A 20160-nucleotide genomic window follows, 5' to 3' on the forward strand; every position below is an offset into this window, starting at 1 on the left:
TATGGAAGTTACGCATTGCCCAAGATTCACAAATCTAATAACAAGCTGGATGCTGTGGTTTCACACTTCAGTATCTCGAGATGAGGCGGTGGATCATGAGTTTGGGAGATCAGCATTCATCCTGGTTAACACAGTGAAACCCTGTTCTGTTTCTGCAACAGCAAATTAGCTAGGTGTGTGTATGGTAGCCCCAGCTACTTGGGAGGCTGAGCAGAGAATTTTGAACCCGGGAGACGGAGGTTGCAGTGAGCGAGATCACCACTGTGCTCTGGGTCCCAGGCAACAGGGGAGACTCGGCTCAGAAAAATCAATAAAAGCCTGCAGCCTCTGGACCCACAATTTTACCTCTCTTCCCCAGAGAAATCTACTCTAGAGACACACTCTGCCTGTGTGCCCAGAGAGGCCGCAATGACATGATTCAATATTGCATTGCTGGTTATAGTCAGACACAGGAAGCAACATAAAATATCCAGCACTAGGGAAGGACTAAAGAAACTGGAGTATATCTGCAGCACAAAAATATGCCCAGCACTAAAGAGTGGGAGTGCATCCACATATTCTTTTTTTTGGGACGGAGTCTCACGGGGTCAGCTTCCAGGTTGGTGCAGTGGCGTGATCTTAGCTCACTGCAAGCTCGGCCCCGGTTCACGCTTTATTCTCCTCTGCCTCTAGCCTCCGAGTAGCTGGGACTACAGGCTCAGCCACCACTCGCTAGTTTTTGTATTTTTTTTTTTTTTTTTGAGACGTGAGTTCTCTGTCAGCCCAGGCTGGAGTGCAGTGAGGCTGATCTCGCTCACTGCAAGCTCCACCTCCCCGGTTCACGCCATTCTCCCGCTTCAGTCTCGAAAGTAGCTGGGACTACAGGCGCTCGGGCCACCACGCCTGGCTAGTTTTTGTATTTTTTTTTTAGTAGAGACGGGTTTCACCATGTTAGCCACAGGATGGTCTCTCGACCCCTGACTCCTGATCCACCCGCCTCGCCTCCCAAAGTGCTGGGATTACAGGCTTGAGCCATCAGCCTCGGCCGCTTTTTTGTAGGCTTTTAGTAGAGACGGGTTTCACCATGTTAGCTAGGATGGTCTCATCTCCGACCTCGCGGATCCACCCGCCTCGGCCTCCCAAAGTACTGGGATTACAGGCTTGAGCCACCGCCACCGCCTTTTTTTTTGAGACAGAGTCTCACCTCTGTTGCCCAGGCTGGAGTGCAGTGGTGTGACCTCAGCTCACTGCAACCTCTGCCTTGGGTTCAAGCAACTCTCATGCCTCAGCCTCCCAAGTAGCTGGGATTACAGGTATGCACCATTACACCTGGTTAATTTTTGTATTTTTAGTAGAGACAGGATTTCGCCATGTTGGCCACTATGGTCTCCCAACTCCTGACCTCAAGTGATCTGCCCACCTCGGCCTCCCAAAGTGCTAGGATTACAGGTGTGAGCCACCACACCTGGCCCCATATATTGTGCGTAGATCTCCAAGACATATTACTGAGTGAGAAAAGCAAGTTATGGAATCTAATGTATACATTTGATACTGTTAATATACTTTTTAAAAACCCAAAGAATGTGTTTAGGGTATAAGCTACGCTGCTGTCACAAAGAGACCTGAAAGTAAAATGCCAGGAATGAAGTAGTTTCTTTGTCACGTGACAGTCCAGAGGGCAGCGTGGCCCAGGGTGAGTGGGGTTTGTTATCTCCGGTGCATAAAACAACTGTTGCCTGATGCTTGGGGATTCTGTGGGTCAGGAATGTAGACAGAGCACAGAAGAAGGCTTGACTGTGCTCTATGATGTCTGGTGCCTTTTCTGGGAGGACTCGAGTAGCGAGGGGTAACTCACGTGGCTGGGGCTGGAATCTTCTGGGGATTTCTTTTCTTTCTTTTTTTTTTTTGAGATGGAGTTTTGCTCTTGTTGCCCAGGTTGGAGTGCAGTGGCGTGATCTTGGCTCACCGCAACCTCCGCCTCCTGGGTTCAAGCAATTCTCCTGCTTCAGCTTCCCGAGTAGCTGGGATTACAGGCATGAACCACCACACCTGGCTAGTTTTGTACTTTTAGTAGAGATGGGGTTTCTCCATGTTGGTCAGGCTGGTCTCAAACTCCTGACCTCAGATGATCCACCCACCTTGGCCTCCCAATCACACCTGTGCTGGGATTACAGGTGTGAGCCACCACGCCTGGCCATGAAAGTTTCTTTTTCTTTCTTTCTTGTTTTTTAGTTTGCAAAATAAGTTTTATTTTTACTTCTTTTAAAAAATGGACAGGCTGGGTGCCGTGGCTCACACCTGTAATCCCAGTACTTTGCCAGGCTGAGATGGGTGGATCACCTGAGGTCAGGAGTTTGAGACCAGCCTGGCAAACATGGCGAAACCTGTTTCTACTAAAAATACAAAAATTAGCCAGGCATGACGGCAGGTGCCTGTAATCCCAGGTGCTCGGGAGGCTGAGGCAGGAGAAACACTTGAACCCAGGAGGTGGAGGTTGCAGCGAGCTGAGATAGTGCCATTGCACTCCGGCCTGGGTGACAAGAGCAAAACCACATCTCAAAAAAAGAGAAAAAAAAAGAATTAATATTCAATATATATGTACATAACTTCACCCAGGCTACTGTGGACATGCTGTCCATGGGTTAGCCCTGCTCTTCAAGGAGCAGTAATATACAAAAAATTAATTGGGCGTGGTGGCATGCACCTGTAGTCCCAGCTACTTGGGAGGCTGAGGCAGGAGAATCGCTTGAACCCAGGAGGCAGAGGTTGCAGTGATCCGAGATCATGCCACTGCACTCTAGCCTGGGTGACAGAGCAAGACTCCATCTCAAAAACAAACAAACAAAAGAACCCCATAAACAAAACCTTCCAACTTAGTGAAAACAAGGCATTCAATGGCAGACCAGCAGCAGAAACTGCTTATTACCAGTTTATACTAGTCATTTATGAAGTCATATCTCTATAAAAACAAACACTAGAGAGAATAAATAAATAGATTTAAATAAAGTGATAAGCATAACTACAAATAAATACCATATTACCAGATTTTTTTTGAGACAGAGTCTCACTCTGTCGCCAGGCTGGAGTGCAGTGGTGCGATCTCGGCTCACTGCAACCTCCACGTCCTGGTATCAAGCAGTTCTCTTGCCTCAGCCTCCTGAGTAGCTGGGACTACAGGTGCATGCCACCATGCGCAACTAAGTTTTGTATTTTTAGTAGAGATAGGGTTGCACTATGTTGGCCAGGATGGCCTCCCTCTGTTGACTTTGTGATCCACCTGCCTCGGCCTCCCAAAGTGCTGGGATTACAGGCATGAGCCACCGCGCCCGGCCTTTTTTGTTTTGTTTTGTTTGAGACCAAGTCTTGCTCTGTCACCCAGGCTGGAGTGCAGTGGCGCGATCTCGGCTCACTGCAACCTCCACCTCCTGGGTTCAAGTGATTCTTCTGCCTCAGCCTCCTGAGTAGCTGGGATTACAGGCACATACCACCACGCCCGGCTAATTTTTATATTTTTCGTAGAGATGGGGTTTCACCATGTTAGTCAGGCTGGTCTTGAACTCCTGACCTTGTGATCCACCCCCATTGGCCTCCCAGAGTGTTGGGATTACAGTGGGCCCTGCCATATTACCAGATTTTAAACAAGAATCTATAAAAGTTTTACTACCTAAGGACTTTCACTCAAAGAAGAAAAAATACATAGTAACACCAAGCTTGCAGGGTGGTGAATTAACAGATATATTTTCTCTTAATGGAAACTTACCTAGCTTCAGTAACATTTCCGGATGAGGCATCAAGTTATTGTTGCACATTTTAAAAAGACTGGTCCAGCAGTGTTTCCTCTAAATTTTAATTACCCCTCTTCATTTAAACCATTAGCAGGACCATCGTTACATGGATTGTCTAGAATGTCTTCGTTTAATCCATTTGACTTCTCCTTTTGACCATCATCAGTATTAACCTCTTCAACTGTCTGTGCCCCTTGTGTATTCATTAACATATCATTTCCTAGGGACTATTACTCGGCAGCTTTGCCTTCCTTCTTTCCAAGGCCAGTTGTTTATTTCTCTCAGTTCTTTGTTGTTGCTCTTCTGTTAGGCTTCTACTTGACTCAGAAGCAAACATCTCACTTTCAGATGAGTTTATCAGAAAGGGATCTCATTCAGTAGCAGATACATCATGTCCATTATTTCCTGCAACTTCATCATTATTGGTAACAAAATCTTCACGTAAAATAGAGAGATCAAGTTGAATTCGTTTTAAACAGGTTTGAACTTCCTTTTTATTTCCCAGGTATTCGTCTGTCAATAAAATCCTCAAACTGCAGTTTAGGGAATAGCCTGTGTGCCCAGTGCTCCATGTGTCTCATTAGAGTCTTCAAGTCTTCAGCCTCATGACCTTTACCTTTGGATTCTGCCTTATCAAATACATGCCTTAGGGCTGGAAGTCCTCTCTCTGAAATTAGTCTCAGTCAGCCTGAATATATTTCTTTTAATTCTTCTCTTTGGAGGTACAGGAAGAGGTGCCCCACTCACTGACTCTTCATCAGGTTCAGCTCCTTCACTATCTTGTCTTTCTGGAGAGGCTTACACAGAAAGCAGGGGCCACAGCGTGGAAGTTGGCATGAAGACTAAACGCACTTCTCACGAGACTGGGGAACTTGCCCCCGCCATCCCCCCTCCTTTATTTTTTTTGGAGATGGAGTCTCGCTCAGTCGCCCAGGCTGAAGTGCAGTGGTGCGATCTAGGCTCACTGCATCCTTTATCTCCTGGGTTCAAGCGATTCTCCTGCCTCAGTCTCCCCGAGTAGCTGGGACTACAGGTGCCCACCACCATGTCCAGCTAATTTTTTTTGTGTTTTTGGTAGAGATGACGTTTCACCATGTTGGCCGTGCTAGTCTCAAACTCTTGACCTCAGGTGATCCGCCTGCCTCGGCCTCCCAGAGTGCTGGAATTACAGGCATGAGCCACCGCGCCCGGTCTTCTTTTTCTTTTTAAGACAGTCTCCCTCTGTCGACTAGGCTGGAGCGCAGTGGCACGATCTCAGCACACTGCAACCTCCACCTCCCAGGTTCAAGCAGTCCTGCCTCAGCCTCCCGAGTAGCTGGGATTACGGGCATGCACCACCGTGCTGTCTAATTTTTGTAATTTTAATAGAGATGAGGTTTCATCATGTTGGCAAGGCTGATCTCAAACTCCTAACCTCAGGTAATCCTCCTGCTTCAGCCTCCCAAAGTGCTGGGATTACAGGGGCGAGCCACTGCGCCCCGCCTGGATGTTTGTTTATGTACGTGTCTGGAACCTATGTGGGACTGACAAGATTTGTCTTAGTTGGGACTATTGATTGGAGTGACTACACGGGACTTCTCTGTGTGGCTAAAGCTTCATATAGCATGGTTGCCTCAGGATAGCTGTACTTTTTGCTCCAAGAGCAAGTAGTTCCACTTACTTAGTTGCTCCAGGAACTTAGGTGGAAGCCACAGGGCCTTCCGTGACTTTTTCTCAGAAGTTATGTAGTGTCAATTCTGCCATATTCTATTGTCAGACTAGTCACAAGCGTACCTAGATTTAAGGGGAGTGAACAGAGGCACTGCCTGTCTATGTGAGGCATGATAAAGAATAAGTGGCCATGTTTTAAAACCATTACAGTGGGCGGGGCACAGTGGCTCACGCCTGTAAACCCAGCACTTTGGGAGGCCGAGGTGGGCAGATTACCCAAGGTCGTGAGTTTGATACCAGCCTGGCCAACATGATGAAACCCCGTTTCTACTAAAACTACAAAAATTAGCTGGGTGTGGTTGTATGCGCCCTTAATCCCAGCTACTCGGGAGTCTGAGGCAGGAGAATCACTTGAACCCAGGAGGCGGAGGTTGCAGTAAACCGAGATTGTGCCACTGCACTGCAGCGTAGGTGACAGAGCAAGACTGTCTCAAAAAAGAAAGAAATCACAGTTGAGAAGCTGTGTCCCATGAGGCTGCACTGGGACTCAGGTTAGTTTGGTTGGGGAGGGGCAATGGGCTCTGCCGCTTCTGGCTTCAAGGTAACTGAGCCCTTTGTTGCATTTCCTAGCCAGGGAAGAGAGAGTGGACGGCAAGCAGTTCCTAATGAAATATGTGGTTCAGAACTTGCAGAAGTTGCCGGGTGCAGTGGCTCACATCTGTAACCCCAGCACTTTGGGAGGCCAAGATGGGTGGATCACTTGAGGCCAGGAGTTCGAGACCAGCCTAGTCAACATGGTGAAACCCCATCTCTACTAAAAATACAAAAATTAGCTGGGCATGGTTGTGCACACCTGTAGTCCCAGCTACTTGGGAGGCTGAGGCACGATAATTACTTGAACCCGGGAGGTGGAGGTTACAGTGACCTGAGATCAAGCCACTGTACTCCATCCTGGGTGATAGAGTGAGACCCTGTCTCCAAAAAAAAAAATCCGGGCACAGTGGCTCACACCTGTAATCTATTCTACTAAAAATTTACTAAAAATATAAAAATATGAAAATTAGCCAGGCATGGTGGTGCACACCTGTAATACCAGCTACTTGGGAGACTGAGGCAGGAGAATCGTTTGAACACAGGAGGTGGAGGTTGCAGTGAGCCGAGATCGTGCCACTGCACTCCAGCCTGGTGACAGAGCGAGACTCCATCTCAAAAAAAAAAAAGCAGACCTCAGCCATAGCTGCAGTGTTTTAATTTTTAACAAGGATGATGTCTTCATGTTTTACTTGTGACATTAAATATTAATTGAAACAGATGAGGTCCTGATGAGCATCTGGCAGCTGATTTTGTAGCCCTGGTCTTATCTCTTTATGGCAGGAACCAGCACCAAAGGCCACCAGGAGGGGTGCAGGGCCCTTATCTCACAGCAGCCTCTCAAGCCAGGGCCCTGTCTTCCCCAAGGCTGCATTGTCTGGGCAGGATCTCTCCACCTCTGTCCTCCTTGTCTGGTTTCGTTATCAGCAGGTATTTGTTGGACATAGAGGGCTGTTTAGCACTGAAGAATTCAAAAGTGATTAAAACACAGCCTTTCTTCACACAGATAACTTGTTAATTGCCAATGGAAAGTTGGACACTACATAGTGCAGAAGCTGGGTGGGCATCCTGGCTGCCTTTACCCAGCAAAGTTAGCATCATGGATATGGTGTCCCTCCTGGCAGGAGCCACTAATAAGGGCACAACATCCTTTTAGTAACATGCTGGTACCCATGCATGCCTCAAATCATGAGGAAACATCCACAAACCCCCACTGGGGGACATTCTTCCAGAAAACTGGACCAAACGCTTTAAAAACTTAAATTCGGCCAGGCACGGTGGCTCATGCCTGTAATCCCAGCACTTTGGGAGGCCGAGGTGGGAGGATCATTTGAGGTCAGGAGTTCCAGACCAGCCTGGTCAACATGGTGAAACCCCATCCGTCTCTACTAAAAATACAGAAATTAGCTGGGTATGGTGGCACCTGTAATCCCAGCTACTTGGGAGGCTGAGGCAGGAGAATCGCTTGAACCTGGGAGGCAGAGGTTGCAGTGAGCCAAGATCACACCACTGTACTCTGGCCTGGGCGACAAGAGTCAAACTCTGTCTCAAAAAACAAAAAACAGGCCAGGCGCGGTGGCTCAAGCCTGTAATCCCAGCACTTTGGGAGGCCGAGACGGGCGGATCACGAGGTCAGGAGATCGAGACCATCCTGGCTAACACGGTGAAACCCCGTCTCTATTAAGAAAAAAAAAAAGGCCGGGCGTGGTGGCTCACGCCTGTAATCCCAGCACTTTGGGAGGCCGAGGCGGGCGGATCACGAGGTCCGGAAATCGGAGCTTGCAGTGAGCTGAGATCCGGCCACTGCACTCCAGCCTGGGCGACAGAGCGAGACTCCGTCTCAAAAAAAAAAAAAAATAACAAACTTAAATTCACGAAAGGCTGAGATTGGGAGATTGTTCTAGATTAAAGGAGAGTAAAGAGACATGAACAGTACCAGAAGGCATGAGACTGAATTGGATCCAAGATCTGAAGGAAAATTGCCATAAAAGAGACAGTCAACAAAATTTGAATTTGAGTGGTATGTGAGGCCATAGCATTGTGTTATATCAACATTACATTTTCTAGACGATTGCCCCTTGAACAAGGTGGGTTAGGGGTGCCAATCAGTCGAAAAGCCAAGTATATAACTTTTTTTTTGGAACAGAGTCTCCCTCTGTTACTGAGGCTGGAGTGCAGTGACACGATCTCAGCTTACTACAGCCTCCACCTCCTGGGTTCAAGTAATCATCTCACCTCAGCCTCCCGAGTATCTGGAACTACAGGCGCCCGCACCACACCTGGCTAATTTTTGTATTTTTAGTAGAGATGGGGTTTCACCATGTTGACCAGGCTGGTCTTGAACACCTGGCCTCAAGTGATCCACCCCCCACAGCCTCCCAAAGTGCAGGGATTGCAGGTGTGAACCACTCAGCCTGGCCAGAAACTTTCGACTCCTCCAAAACTACTATTTTTTTTGTTTTTTTTTTTTTGGAGACAGAGTGCAGTTGTGTGATCTCAGCTCACTGCAATCTCCGCCTCCCAGGTTGAAGTGATTCTCCTGCCTCAGCCTCCTGATTACAGGTGCCCTCCACCATGTCTGGCTAATTTTTGCACTTTTAGTAGAGACAGGGTTTCACCATGTTGGTCAGGCTGGTCTCAAACTCCTGACCTCAGGCAATCCACCCACCTTGGCCTCCCAGAGTGTTGGGATTACAGGCACGAGTCAATGTGCCCGGCAACTCCCACAAAACTTCTATCAGCCTAATGTTGAGCAGAGTCTCACTGATAACAGAGACAGTCGATTAACACACATTTTATATATGCATTATACATTGTATTATTACAATAAAGAAAGCTAGAGAGGCCCCGCACGGTGGCTCACGCCTGTAATGCCAGCCCTTTGGGAGGCTGAGGCAGGTGAATCACCTGAGGTCCGGAGTTTGAGACCAGCCTGACCAACATGGAGAAACCCTGTCTCTACTAAAAATACAAAATTAGCCAGGCGTGGTGGTACATGCCTGTAATCCTTCAGGAGGCTGAGACAGGAGAATCGCTTGAACCTGGGAGGTGAAGGTTGTGGTGATTGGAGATCATGCCTGTGCACTCCAGCATAGGCAACAAGAGTGAGAGTCTGTCTTAAAGAAAAAAAAAAAAAAGCTAGAGAAAAGAAAATGTTATTAAGAAAATCATAAGGAAGAGAAAATATATTTACTCTTCAGTAAGTGGAAGTGGACCATTGTAAAGGTCTTCATCCTTTGTGTCTTTACATTGAGGAGTAGCAGGAGGAGGAAGAGGAGGGCTTGGTCTGCTGTCTCACGGGTGGCAGAGGTGGAAGAAAATCTGTGTATAAGTGGACATGCAGTTGAAACCCATGTCATTTAAGGGTCAGTTGCGTTTGATAATTGTACTATGGATATTTGAGAGAATATTGCTGTTCTTACTAGATACACACTGTACTATTTAGGAGAAAAGAGGTGTGTTGTCTACAACTAACTCCCAAATGGTTTAGCACAGGAGTGGGCAAATCTTTTTGGTAAAAAGCCAAATAGTGAAAATTTTGAGCTTTATGGGCCATATGGTCTCTGTCACAACTACTTGTTTTGCTGTTAGAGTCCCAGCACAGCCACACGGAATATTTAAATGGGTGGGCGTGGCTGTGTTCCAATAAAACTTTATTTATGGATACTGCAATGCCAATTTATATAATTTTCACACACCATGAAAGATTCTAGTGATTTTTTTTCAACCCTGCAAAACCCATTTCTGTCTTACTGAGCATACAAAATTAGGTAGCCAGACTTGGCCTGCGGCTGTGGCTTACGATTGCCTGCCTGATATAGAAAAAGAACATACAGGCAGGCATGCACATGTGTGCACACGCAGGCACGCATATATGGGGGATAAAGCAAATACAGAATGAAGGAACCGCTGGTGAATCTGGGTGAAGAGTAGAAGCGAGTTCTTTGTATTGTTTTTGTAATTCTGCAAGCTTGAAATTATTATTATAATAATTATTATTTCGAGATGGAGTTTCACTCTTGTTGCCCAGGCTGGAGTGCAGTGGTGCGATCTCGGCTCACCACAACCTAAGCCTCCTGGGTTCAAGCGATTCTCCTGCCTCAGCCTCCTGAGTAGCTGGGATTACAGGCATGCGCCATCACGCCTGGCTAATTTTGTGTTTTTAGTAGAGATGGGGTTTCTCCACATTGGTCAGGCTGGTTTCAAACTTCCGACTTCAGGTGATCCACCTGCCTTGGCCTCCCAAAGTTCTGGGATTACAGGCATGAGCCCCTGTGTCTGAAATTATTACTATTATTATTATTATTATTATTCATTTATATATGTATTTGAGACGGAGTCTCACTCTGGAGTACAGTGGCATAATCTCAGTTCACTGCAACCTCCGCCTCCTGGGTTCAAGCAATTCTCATGCCTTAGCCTCCTGAGTAGCTGGCATTACAGGCGTGAGCCACCATGCTCAATTTGAAATTATTTTAAAATAAAAACATTGGCCGGGCGCGGTGGCTCAAGCCTGTAATCCCAGCACTTTGGGAGGCCAAGGCGGGCGGATCACGAGGTCAGGAGATCGAGACCATCCTGGCTAACACGGTGAAACCCCGTCTCTACTAAAAGATACAAAAAAACTAGCCAGGCGAGGTGGCGGGCGCCTGTAGTCCCAGCTGCTCGGGAGGCTGAGGCAGGAGAATGGCGTGAACCCAGGAGGCGGAGCTTGCAGTGAGCTGAGATCCGGCCACTGCACTCCAGCCTGGGCGACAGAGCGAGACTCCGTCTCAAAAAATAAAAAAAATAAAAATTGAAAAAAATAAAAACATTAAATAAAAGCATTGATTTTTCCTTCCTGGGGGGCCCAGGAAGGACAGAGGGAAGTCACCCTTTTATCTTCCTAGTGGGTGGGCCAAGGTGACTCACTCTATTCAAGGTGATTCACAGCATTCTTGGATGTCTCTCCTAATTGTCATCTAGTCACTTGTCATTTTTATTGTCATCTAGTTAATTCTTAGCCTTTGCCTCTTCCTTATTTACTGACTTCCTTTTTTTTTTTTTTTTTTTTTTTTTGAGATGGAGTCTTGCTCTGTCACCCAGGCTGGAGTGCAGTGGCAGACCTCAGCTCGCTGCAACCTCCGACTCCCAGATTCAAACAATTCTCCTGTCTCAGCCTCCTGAGTAGCTGGGACTACAGGCATCTGCCACCATGCCCGGCTAATTTTTGTATTTTTAGTGGAGACAGGGTTTCACCATGTTGGTCAGGCTGGTCTCGAACTCCTGACCTCAAATGATCCGCCTGCCTCAGCCTCCCAAAGTGCTGGGATTACAGGCATGAGCCACCGTGCCTGGCCTCACTTAACTTTCATACCTAGGTGCCTTGCTTGGCAGGCAGGGGAGTTTAGCCTCTGTGCTCACTGTTGGACCATCCGCTTTTGCTCTCCCTCTGGTAAATCCATCTCTCCAACCGCTAAAAAAAAAAAAAAAAGGTCACTTGAGTTTGTTGGTTTATCGTTGCTTTGTTTTTCAATGTTTTTTAATTTCTCAGGGCCCATGTTAACCTTGTCTGTATCATTCCAATTCTAGTACACGTGCTGCCAAAGCGAGCAGTGGCTTATTCTTTTTGTTATTGAGACGGAGTTTCGCACTTTCACCCAGGCTGGAGTGAAGTGGCCTGGTCTTAGCTCACTGCAACCTCCACCCGCTGGGTTAAAGTGATTCTCCTGCCTCAGCCTCCCAAGTAGTTGGGATTACAGATGCCCGCCACCATGTCTGGCTAATTTTTGCATTTTTAGTAGAGATGGGGTTTCACCATGGGAAAATACAAGAGACTTTGCCTCAGTAATGGGGGAACAGAACACAGTAACTTCTTGACTTTGCCACCATCACACACCTCCCAATAAATAACACCATAGGCAGGGAAACAACCCCTTATCTCTGGACTTCTAAGACAAACACCAACAATTTAGGGAAACCAACACGGGAGATGAAGACCATGACATTAAAAACAATAAGCTGGCTGGGCGCGGTGGCTCATGCCTGTAATCCCAGAACTTTGGGAGGCTCAGGCAGGTGGATCACAATGTCAGGAGTTTGAGACCAGCCTGGCCAATATGGTGAAACCCCGTCTCTACGAAAAATTAAAAAAAAAAAAAAAAAATTAGCCGGGCATGGTGGTGGGCACCTGTAATCCCAGCTACTTGGGAGGCTGAGGCAGGAGAATTGCTCGAACCCAGGAGACAGAGCTTGCAGTGAGCTGAGATCATGCCACTGCACTCCAGCCTGGGTGACAGAGCGAGACTCTGTCAAAAAGAAAAGAAAAGAAAATGACCTGTTCACATTCTCCCGCACACCTTCCCCCGGGGTCCCCTGTCCTCCAGGAGACGCACAGGATCTACAAGCAGAAGCTGGAGGAGCTGGCTGCGGTGCAGACGCTGTGTAGCAGTTCCATCAGTAAGCAGAAGAAGCACCTCAAGGACTTGAAGCTCACACTCCAGAGGTAGGTGTGGCTGCAGCCCGTGGGCTGCTCTGGTTCTGAGGGACAGAAGCCCAACTCAAAACAGGCTGAAGCAGAGAATGGCAATCTCAGTGGAAAAGGACAGGACTGGGAGTTGTTTCAGGCATCACTGGATCCAGGGGTCAAAGGGTGTTTTGGGGCATCTGCTTTTTTCCCTCTAAATTCTGCCTTCCTCTGGATTGGTGTCACTCTCAGGGTGACTGTCCCCTCCACCAACAGTGCCAGGCTTATATTCTCTAACCTTGCTTCCTGCTGGCTGTGCCACCCCGGCTGAAGGAGAGTTTCTCTTTTTTTTTTTTTTTCTTGAAATGGAGTCTTTCATTCTGTCACCCAGGCTGGAAAGCAATGGCGTGATCTCGGCTCACTGCAGCCTCCGTCTCCTGGGTTTAAGTGATTCTCCTGCCTCAGCCTCCCAAGTAGCTGTGATTACAGGTGTGCGCCACTGTGCCTGGCCGAGAGTTTCTTTTTCCCAGTACTTCAGCCGACATTCTGGGTTAGTCCTCATTGGCTGGGATTGGTTGAATGCCCATTTGTGAACCAATCACTGAGAAGCTGCTTGGACAGCCCCATGCCGTGCGCTCAGTCTGTGGCCCTGGGAAGTGGAGGGACAGCCATGTGGGTGGTGGGAGAAGAAGATGAGTAGTTTCCCAGGGGAAAGGTGGGTGCTGTTATAGGAAGGTGCCCTGCTGGACAAGTAAACAGGCAGCGTCCTTTCGTGGGTGTGGGGTGTCCTCCCCACTGGGGCCTCTGGGGTAGTGGCCACTAGGTTGCCATCCCTGGTGGAGATGTGCTTGAGCTCATAGCTGAGTTCGGTTCCCCAGGCCTGGATCGTGTTCATTTCCTGACTTCTCCAGGTCTGGGAAGTCCCTTCCTGCCTGGTATGTGAAGGGGCCCAGTGGATGCAGTGACCCCCTTGTCAGGCAGGGAAACTAAGGCTCCAAGTGACTTGTCCCGAGTCACTTAGCTAGGCTTCTATTTTAGAATCTGGGACTCTTGGTTAACTCTTTCCTTGTGGACAATTTTGGAGGAAGGTCCTGAAAGGGGTAGAGAGTGTGGATGGCCCCATGCAAACACATCACCAGATGTGGCTTTGGAAAAACACGTCTTGGTAATGGCAGGACTCAGAGTCTAGAGTTTTTTCAGTCCAGAGTTTTTCAGATTCTCAGTGATTGCTTCACAGATGGGCACATGGCTAACCTCAGCACTATTGATGGGGCTGTGGGGGCTGTGCAGTGCACTGTGGGATAGTGAGTAGCATCCCTGGCCTCTGCCCACCGATGCCAGTAGCACTTCCGCCCCAGGTGTGACCACCAAGATGTCTCCAGGCATTGCCGGCTGCTCCCAGTTGAGAAGTACTGGGTTAGAAGGTTGACCCATGAGTTAGGGTCTTAGACCAAGGACCCCTGCCATTCTGAGATGTCTCTGCTGGCTTGTTTTCTAGTTTTGAGAGTTCCATGTTACCAAAGAATAACAGACCTTAACTGGTCGACTGCTTATGCTTTCAGGGGCTTTCTGTCTGTCCTCTTGGTAATCTGTAGGTTATTCCTTTATTTCTATTTTTAAAAATTACATTGATTGATTGATTGATTCATTCATTCATTCATTCATTCATTCATTCATTCATTCAGAGATGGAGTCTCGCTCTGTCGCCCAGGCTGGAGTGCAGCGGCACAATCTCAGCTCACTGCAACCTCTGCCTCCTGGGTTCAAGCAATTCTCCTTCCTGTCTTAGCCTCCTGAGTATCTGGAATTACGGGTGCCCGCCACCACGCCCAGCTAATTTTTGTACTTTTACTAGAGACAGGGTTTCACTATGTTGGCCAGGCTGGTCTCAAACTCCTGACCTCAAGCGATCCTCCTGCCTTGGCCTCCCAAAGTGCTGGGATTACAGGCGTGAGCCACTGTGCCTGGTCTTATTTTTTTTGAGATAGGGTCTTGCTCTGTCACCCAGGCTGGAGTGCAGTGGCGCAATCATGGCTCACCACAGCCTTGATCTCCTGGGCTCAAGCAATCCTCCCACCTTAGCCTCATGAATACTAGGACTACAGGCGTGCACCACCATGCTTGGTGGTGGTTTTTTGTTACTGTTGTTGTTTTTGAGTCAGAGTCTCGCTGTGTCGCCCAGGCTGGAGTGCAGTGGCACGATCTCGGCTCACTGCAACCTCTACCTCCTGGGTTCAAGCAATTCTCCTGCCTCAGACTCCCAAGTAGCTGGGATTACAGGGGCCTGCCACCACGCCTAGCTAATTTTTATATTTTCAGTAGAGACAGGGTTTTGCCATGTTGACCAGGCTGGTCTCGAACTCCTGACTTCAGGTGATCTGCCCACTTCAGTTTCCCAAAGTGCTGGGATTACAGGCATGAGCCACCACATCCAGCCCCGGGTTGTTTTCTTAACCACCTCCCCCGTCTTTTTTTTTTTTTTTTTGAGAGAGAGTTTCGCTCTTGTTGCTCAGGCTGGAGTGCAATGGTGCGATCTTGGCTCACTGCAACTTCTGCCTCCCAGGTTCAAGTGATTCTCCTGCCTCAGCCTCCCAAGTAGGTGGGATTACAGCCATGCACCACCATGCCCAGCTTATTTTGTATTTTTAGTAGAGACGGGGTTTCTCCATGTTGGTCATGCTGGTCTTGAACTCCCGACCTCAGGTGATCGGCCCGCCTCAGCCTCCCAAAGTGCTGGGATTACAGGCATGAGCCACCACGCCTGGCCTTGGTTGTTTTCTTTGATTAATTTTTTGTAGAGACTGGGTCTTGCTATGTTGGTCAGGCTGGCCTCAAACTCCTGGCCTCAGGTGATCTTCCCGCCCTGGCCTTCCAAAGTGCTGAGATCATAGGCGTATGTTCTGGGACTATAACATCATGTCTGCTAGCTATTTCTTTAGAAAAATGAGACGAAGGCCGGGCGTGGTGGCTCACGCCTATAATCCTGGCACTTTGGGAGGCCGAGGCAGGCAGATCATGAGGTCAGGTGATCAAGACCATCCTGGCTAACACAGTGAAACCCCGTCTCTACTAAAAATACAAAAAAATTAGCCAGGTGTGATGGCAGGAGCCTGTAATCCCAGCTACTCGGGAGGCTGAGGCAGGAGAATGGCATGAACGCGGGAGGCAGAGCTTGCAGTGAGCCAAGATGGCGCCACTGCACTCCAGCCTGGGTGACAGAGCGAGACTCTGTTTCATAAAAAAAAAAAAGAAAGAAAAATGAGAAGAAAAATAGTATTGTTAGTAATTATCCCTTGAGCTCATACTATCAAATATTATTCTAGATGCTCTATGCTGTACTTACTCATTTAATCCTCACCAGGCTATTGTCTGTGAGGTAGACTTGAGGTTATCCCGGTTTTTCAGGTATGGAAAATAAGGCAGAGAGGTTTAAGGATTTACCGAAAGTCACAAGACTACCTGGGAGGCAGCATCACTCCCCCAACCCAGAGAGTTGAGATAGGGAACTGTGGTTGCAAGAGGCACTGGGGTAGAAGGCGGAGGCACGGGGTAGAAGGTGGGAGGCACTGGGGTAGAAGGTGGGACACACTAGGGTAGAAGGTGGGAGGCTGGGACTGGGGGAGTCCATAGCCCTCCTCCCTCTGAGTGACGCCCCTTCCCCTGTGCTTGCATCTCTGTCCACAGGTGCAAACGCCATACCAGCCAGGAGGAGGCGGAGCTCGTTCAGCAGATGGCCGCAAATATCAAGGAGCGGCAGGACGTCTTCTTCGACATGGAGGCCTACCTGCCCAAGAAGAACGGGTAGGAGTTGGCAACCTCCCCACCCCTAGCACAGGCCCATGCCCAGGCCTAGCACAGCTGGTTCATATAACTCTCACCTTCCTGCTGGTGCTCAGATTGAAGGGGAAAGAGGGAAGAAAGGGCAGGAGACGTAAGAAGGCTTCCTTACGCATTCCTCCGTGAGCCCAGGAGAGCACCTTAGCCACACCATGGGACGGCAGTATTCCTGGGAGGGCCGTTGCAAGGAACCAGCACCTACCGCATGCCTGGTGCCACCTGGGGTTAAAAGGGAGGTGTTCTCTCCCAGGAGAACAAACATGCATTGAGTGCCTCCTGTAGGCTCAGAGCTGTGCCAGGAACTCCTGTGATGTCACTCGTTTTATCCTCAACAACCTGTGCGTCAGACCAAGAGATCCCCATTTTTACAAGATTCAGAGACATCAGCGAATGTTTGGCCACACCAGGATGTGAACAGCAGACATTCTGACTCCAAAGCCCACGTTCTTTCTATTTTCCCCCTTCAGAGAAGTCCCCTCCCTCAAGTGATGTCATTGCCACCTTGTTCTGGAGAGAGCTGCTTACAGCCTGGTATCATCGTGACCCGGCATACGCTGCTGAGCCCAGTCAGTTCACCCTGACCCTGTTTTCCGGATCAGCCTTGCGCTGAGTCAGAGCCTGCGCTAGGAGGCGGGGCTCCTTTCAGGCCTGTAGCAGGTGGGAGGGAGCTGGTTAGCCCTGTTACGTTTTAACCCATTCCTCTGAGCTTCTCCTTTTTTACTATGTTTGGGTAAAGACTCCCTGAGTTAAGTGATGATCATTTTCTGCAGAATGAACAGCAGCCTAGCATTCGTGACCCTCTTACAGTGCCATGCGCATCTGCCTCCTGCCCCTCTGTGCCTCTTACCTCGGTTGGGAATCGTTGGATTGCAAATGATAGAAAACCCAGCTCAAGGCTGGGTGTGGTGGCTTGTGCCTGTCATCCCAGCACTTCGGGAGGCCGAGGTGGGAGGATCACTTGAGCCCGGGAATTCAAGACCAGCCTGGACAACATCGTGAGACCTCCTCTCTAAAAAACTTTAACAAAATTGGCATGGTGGTGTGTACCCGTAATCCTAGCTACTTTGGTGACTGAGGTAGGAGGACTACTTGAGCCTAGGGGTTTAAGACTGCAGTGAGGCTGGGCACAGTGGCTCACGCCTGTAATCCCAGCACCTTGGGAGACTGAGGCAGGTTAAGGTTAGGAGTTCGAGACCAGCCTGGCCAACATGGTGAAACCCCTAAACCTACTAAAAATACAAAAATTAGCTGGGTATGGTGGCACGTGCCTGTAATCCCAGCTACTTGGGAGGCTGAGGCAGGAGAATCGCTTGAACCTGGGAGGTGGAGGTTACAGCGAGTCCTGATCATGCCACTGCAGTCCAGTCTGGACAACAGAGCGAGACTCTGTCAAAAAAAACTACAACACTGCAGTGAGCTATGATCATGCCATTGCACTCTAGCCTGGGCAACAGAGTGAGACCCTGTCTCTAAAAATAATAACAATGATAATAATAATAATGAAAAATAAAGAAAATCCTTTTTTTTTTTTTTTGAGACGGAGTCTCACTCCGTTGCCCAGGCTGGAGTGCAGTGGCCGGATCTCGGCTCACTGCAAGGTCCGCCTCCTGGGTTCACTCCATTCTTCTGCCTCAGCCTCCCGAGTAGCTAGGACTACAAGGCGTCTGCCACCACGCCCGGCTAATCTTTTTGTATTTTTAGTAGAGACGGTTCAGCAGGATGGTCTCGAACTCCTGACCTTGTGATCCACCCACCTTGGCCTCCCAAAGTGCTGGGATTACAGGCGTGAGCCACCGCGCCCAGTCCAGAAAATTCTTTAAAAATTGACCTAGAGGTTGTACCTATGCCTCCACCTCATTGGCTATGTTTAGTCACCTGCTGACATCTGGCTGCAAGGCAGGCTGAGAAATACGGTCTTTAAGGCAGCATGGAGGGGAAATCAACTCCGCACACTCTCGTGTCACAGGTGTAATGTCCTTTGGTCAGTCATTATTCTCACTCGATGTGGGGGTCCATTTACCCGCAGAGCTTAGGCCCCCTATCTTCTAACATCACTACTTGGGATGTGCTTGTTAGGTGTGTTGAGTTTGAATTGCAGCATTTCTCCACACCCACCTTGCTAAGGATTACAGGTGTTTCCTTCCAGGCTCTACTTGAACCTGGTCTCTGCATGGAATGGACCTCCTCAGCAACCAGCCATGGGTGTCTACACTCACAACCCAGATCCCACACCTCACATCCCACACCCCGAATCCCACACCCCATACCCACACCTAATCTCACACCACAGCCCACACCCCATACCCCACACCCCATACCCCACACCCACACCCAATCCCACACCCCACCCACACCCTACACCCCCACACCCACACCCAATCCCACACCCACACCACATACCCAACACACCATATCCACACTACACTCTACCACTCACTAATTCCTCCAAACCCCACCCCACACCCACACCCCACACCATACCACAACCCATACCCACACCCCACACACCATACCCACATCCACACCCCACACCCCACACCAAACCCCACGCCACACCCCACCCCCATACCACACCCACATCCCACACCCTACACCACATACCCAACACACCACATCCACACCACACCGCATACCCACACCCCACACCCCATACCCCACCACACCCCACACCCCATAAATTCTACACTCACATCTACCCTACCTCTACCCTATACCTACAATTCTACACTCATACCTGACACCCACACCCGCACCCAATCCCACACCCCACACCCCATACCCACACCCCATACCACACCCCATACCCACACCCCACACCACACACCACACCCCACACCCCATACCACACCCCACACCACACCCACATCCCCACACCACACCCACACGCCACACCCACACACCCCCACACCCCATCCACACCCCCCACACCACACCCACACCCCACACCACACCCCACATCCCACACATGCCACACCCACACCACACCCCACACGCCACACCTAACACACCACACCACCCTATACCTACACCATACCACCCCACACTTGCCACCTACACTCCCACACCACACCCTACACACTACACCTAAATACACTACACCTCTACACTCCCCACACCCAACACACCACACCCACACCCCACACTCACACCCCACACCCACACCACACCCCACACCCACATCGCACACCCACACATCACACCCCACATCCCATACCCCATACCCACACCCCACACCCACACTCACACCCCACACACCCATACCCCACACCCACACTATACCCCACACCCACAACCATACCCCACACCCACAACCATACCCCACACCCACACCATAATACCCCATACCCCATATTCACACCCCACTCTCACCCCACACCTTATCCTGCACCCCACCTCCCACACCTCTACCCCCATTACCCCTCACTCCCCACACTTCCCGCTTGGCTCAGAGACCTCCGGTGTTCTGCCTTCAGCTCAGGGAAGATGCATCCAAGCTAGAATTTTTGCATAAATAAAAACCTGTTCACAGGTGAGGCTCTCGCTGTTGGAGTTTCTGACACTCTCCTCCTCTCGCACCTGGGAGAGGCGTTCCTGCCTTCCTTCCTTTTTCAGAGTTAGTATGTTGGGTGGATGGGACTTCCCATTTCCCAAATAGCCCTGCTCTGTTCCATGCCCTATCACGCACACACTTCTCCTGGGAGATGGGCAGTCCTGTCTACCCTGAGTCTACCCCATTTCCAGATGGCCGCAAACCCTGGCCTTTCAGCAGCAGCAGTTGGTTGATGGAAGAGGCCCTGTCTCTGCCCCCTGCCTGTCTCCAGCATGGGCCCAGAGCCCCAGACCAGAGTCCAGGGACATGGGCCTTCTGCATAC

At 49.5% G+C, this 20160-nt stretch overlaps 1 protein-coding gene and 1 pseudogene across 1 annotated transcript in view; one reads left to right on the forward strand and one right to left on the reverse strand.

Moving 5' to 3' along the window:
• Nucleotides 1–20160, forward strand: part of TMEM120B (transmembrane protein 120B) — a 65931-nt gene that overhangs the window by 20966 nt on the left and 24805 nt on the right. Inside the window, exons 2-4 of the mRNA XM_031650839.1 lie at nt 12371–12489; nt 16135–16251; nt 18434–18455. Of these exons, the coding sequence (XP_031506699.1) occupies nt 12371–12489; nt 16135–16251; nt 18434–18455 (258 nt within the window). The remainder of the gene's footprint in view (nt 1–12370; nt 12490–16134; nt 16252–18433; nt 18456–20160) is intronic.
• LOC101026604 lies at nt 3504–4496 on the reverse strand (annotated as a pseudogene).

This window comes from Papio anubis, chromosome 9 (genome assembly GCF_008728515.1).
Source record: "Papio anubis isolate 15944 chromosome 9, Panubis1.0, whole genome shotgun sequence".
Taxonomy (NCBI): Eukaryota; Metazoa; Chordata; class Mammalia; order Primates; family Cercopithecidae; genus Papio; species Papio anubis.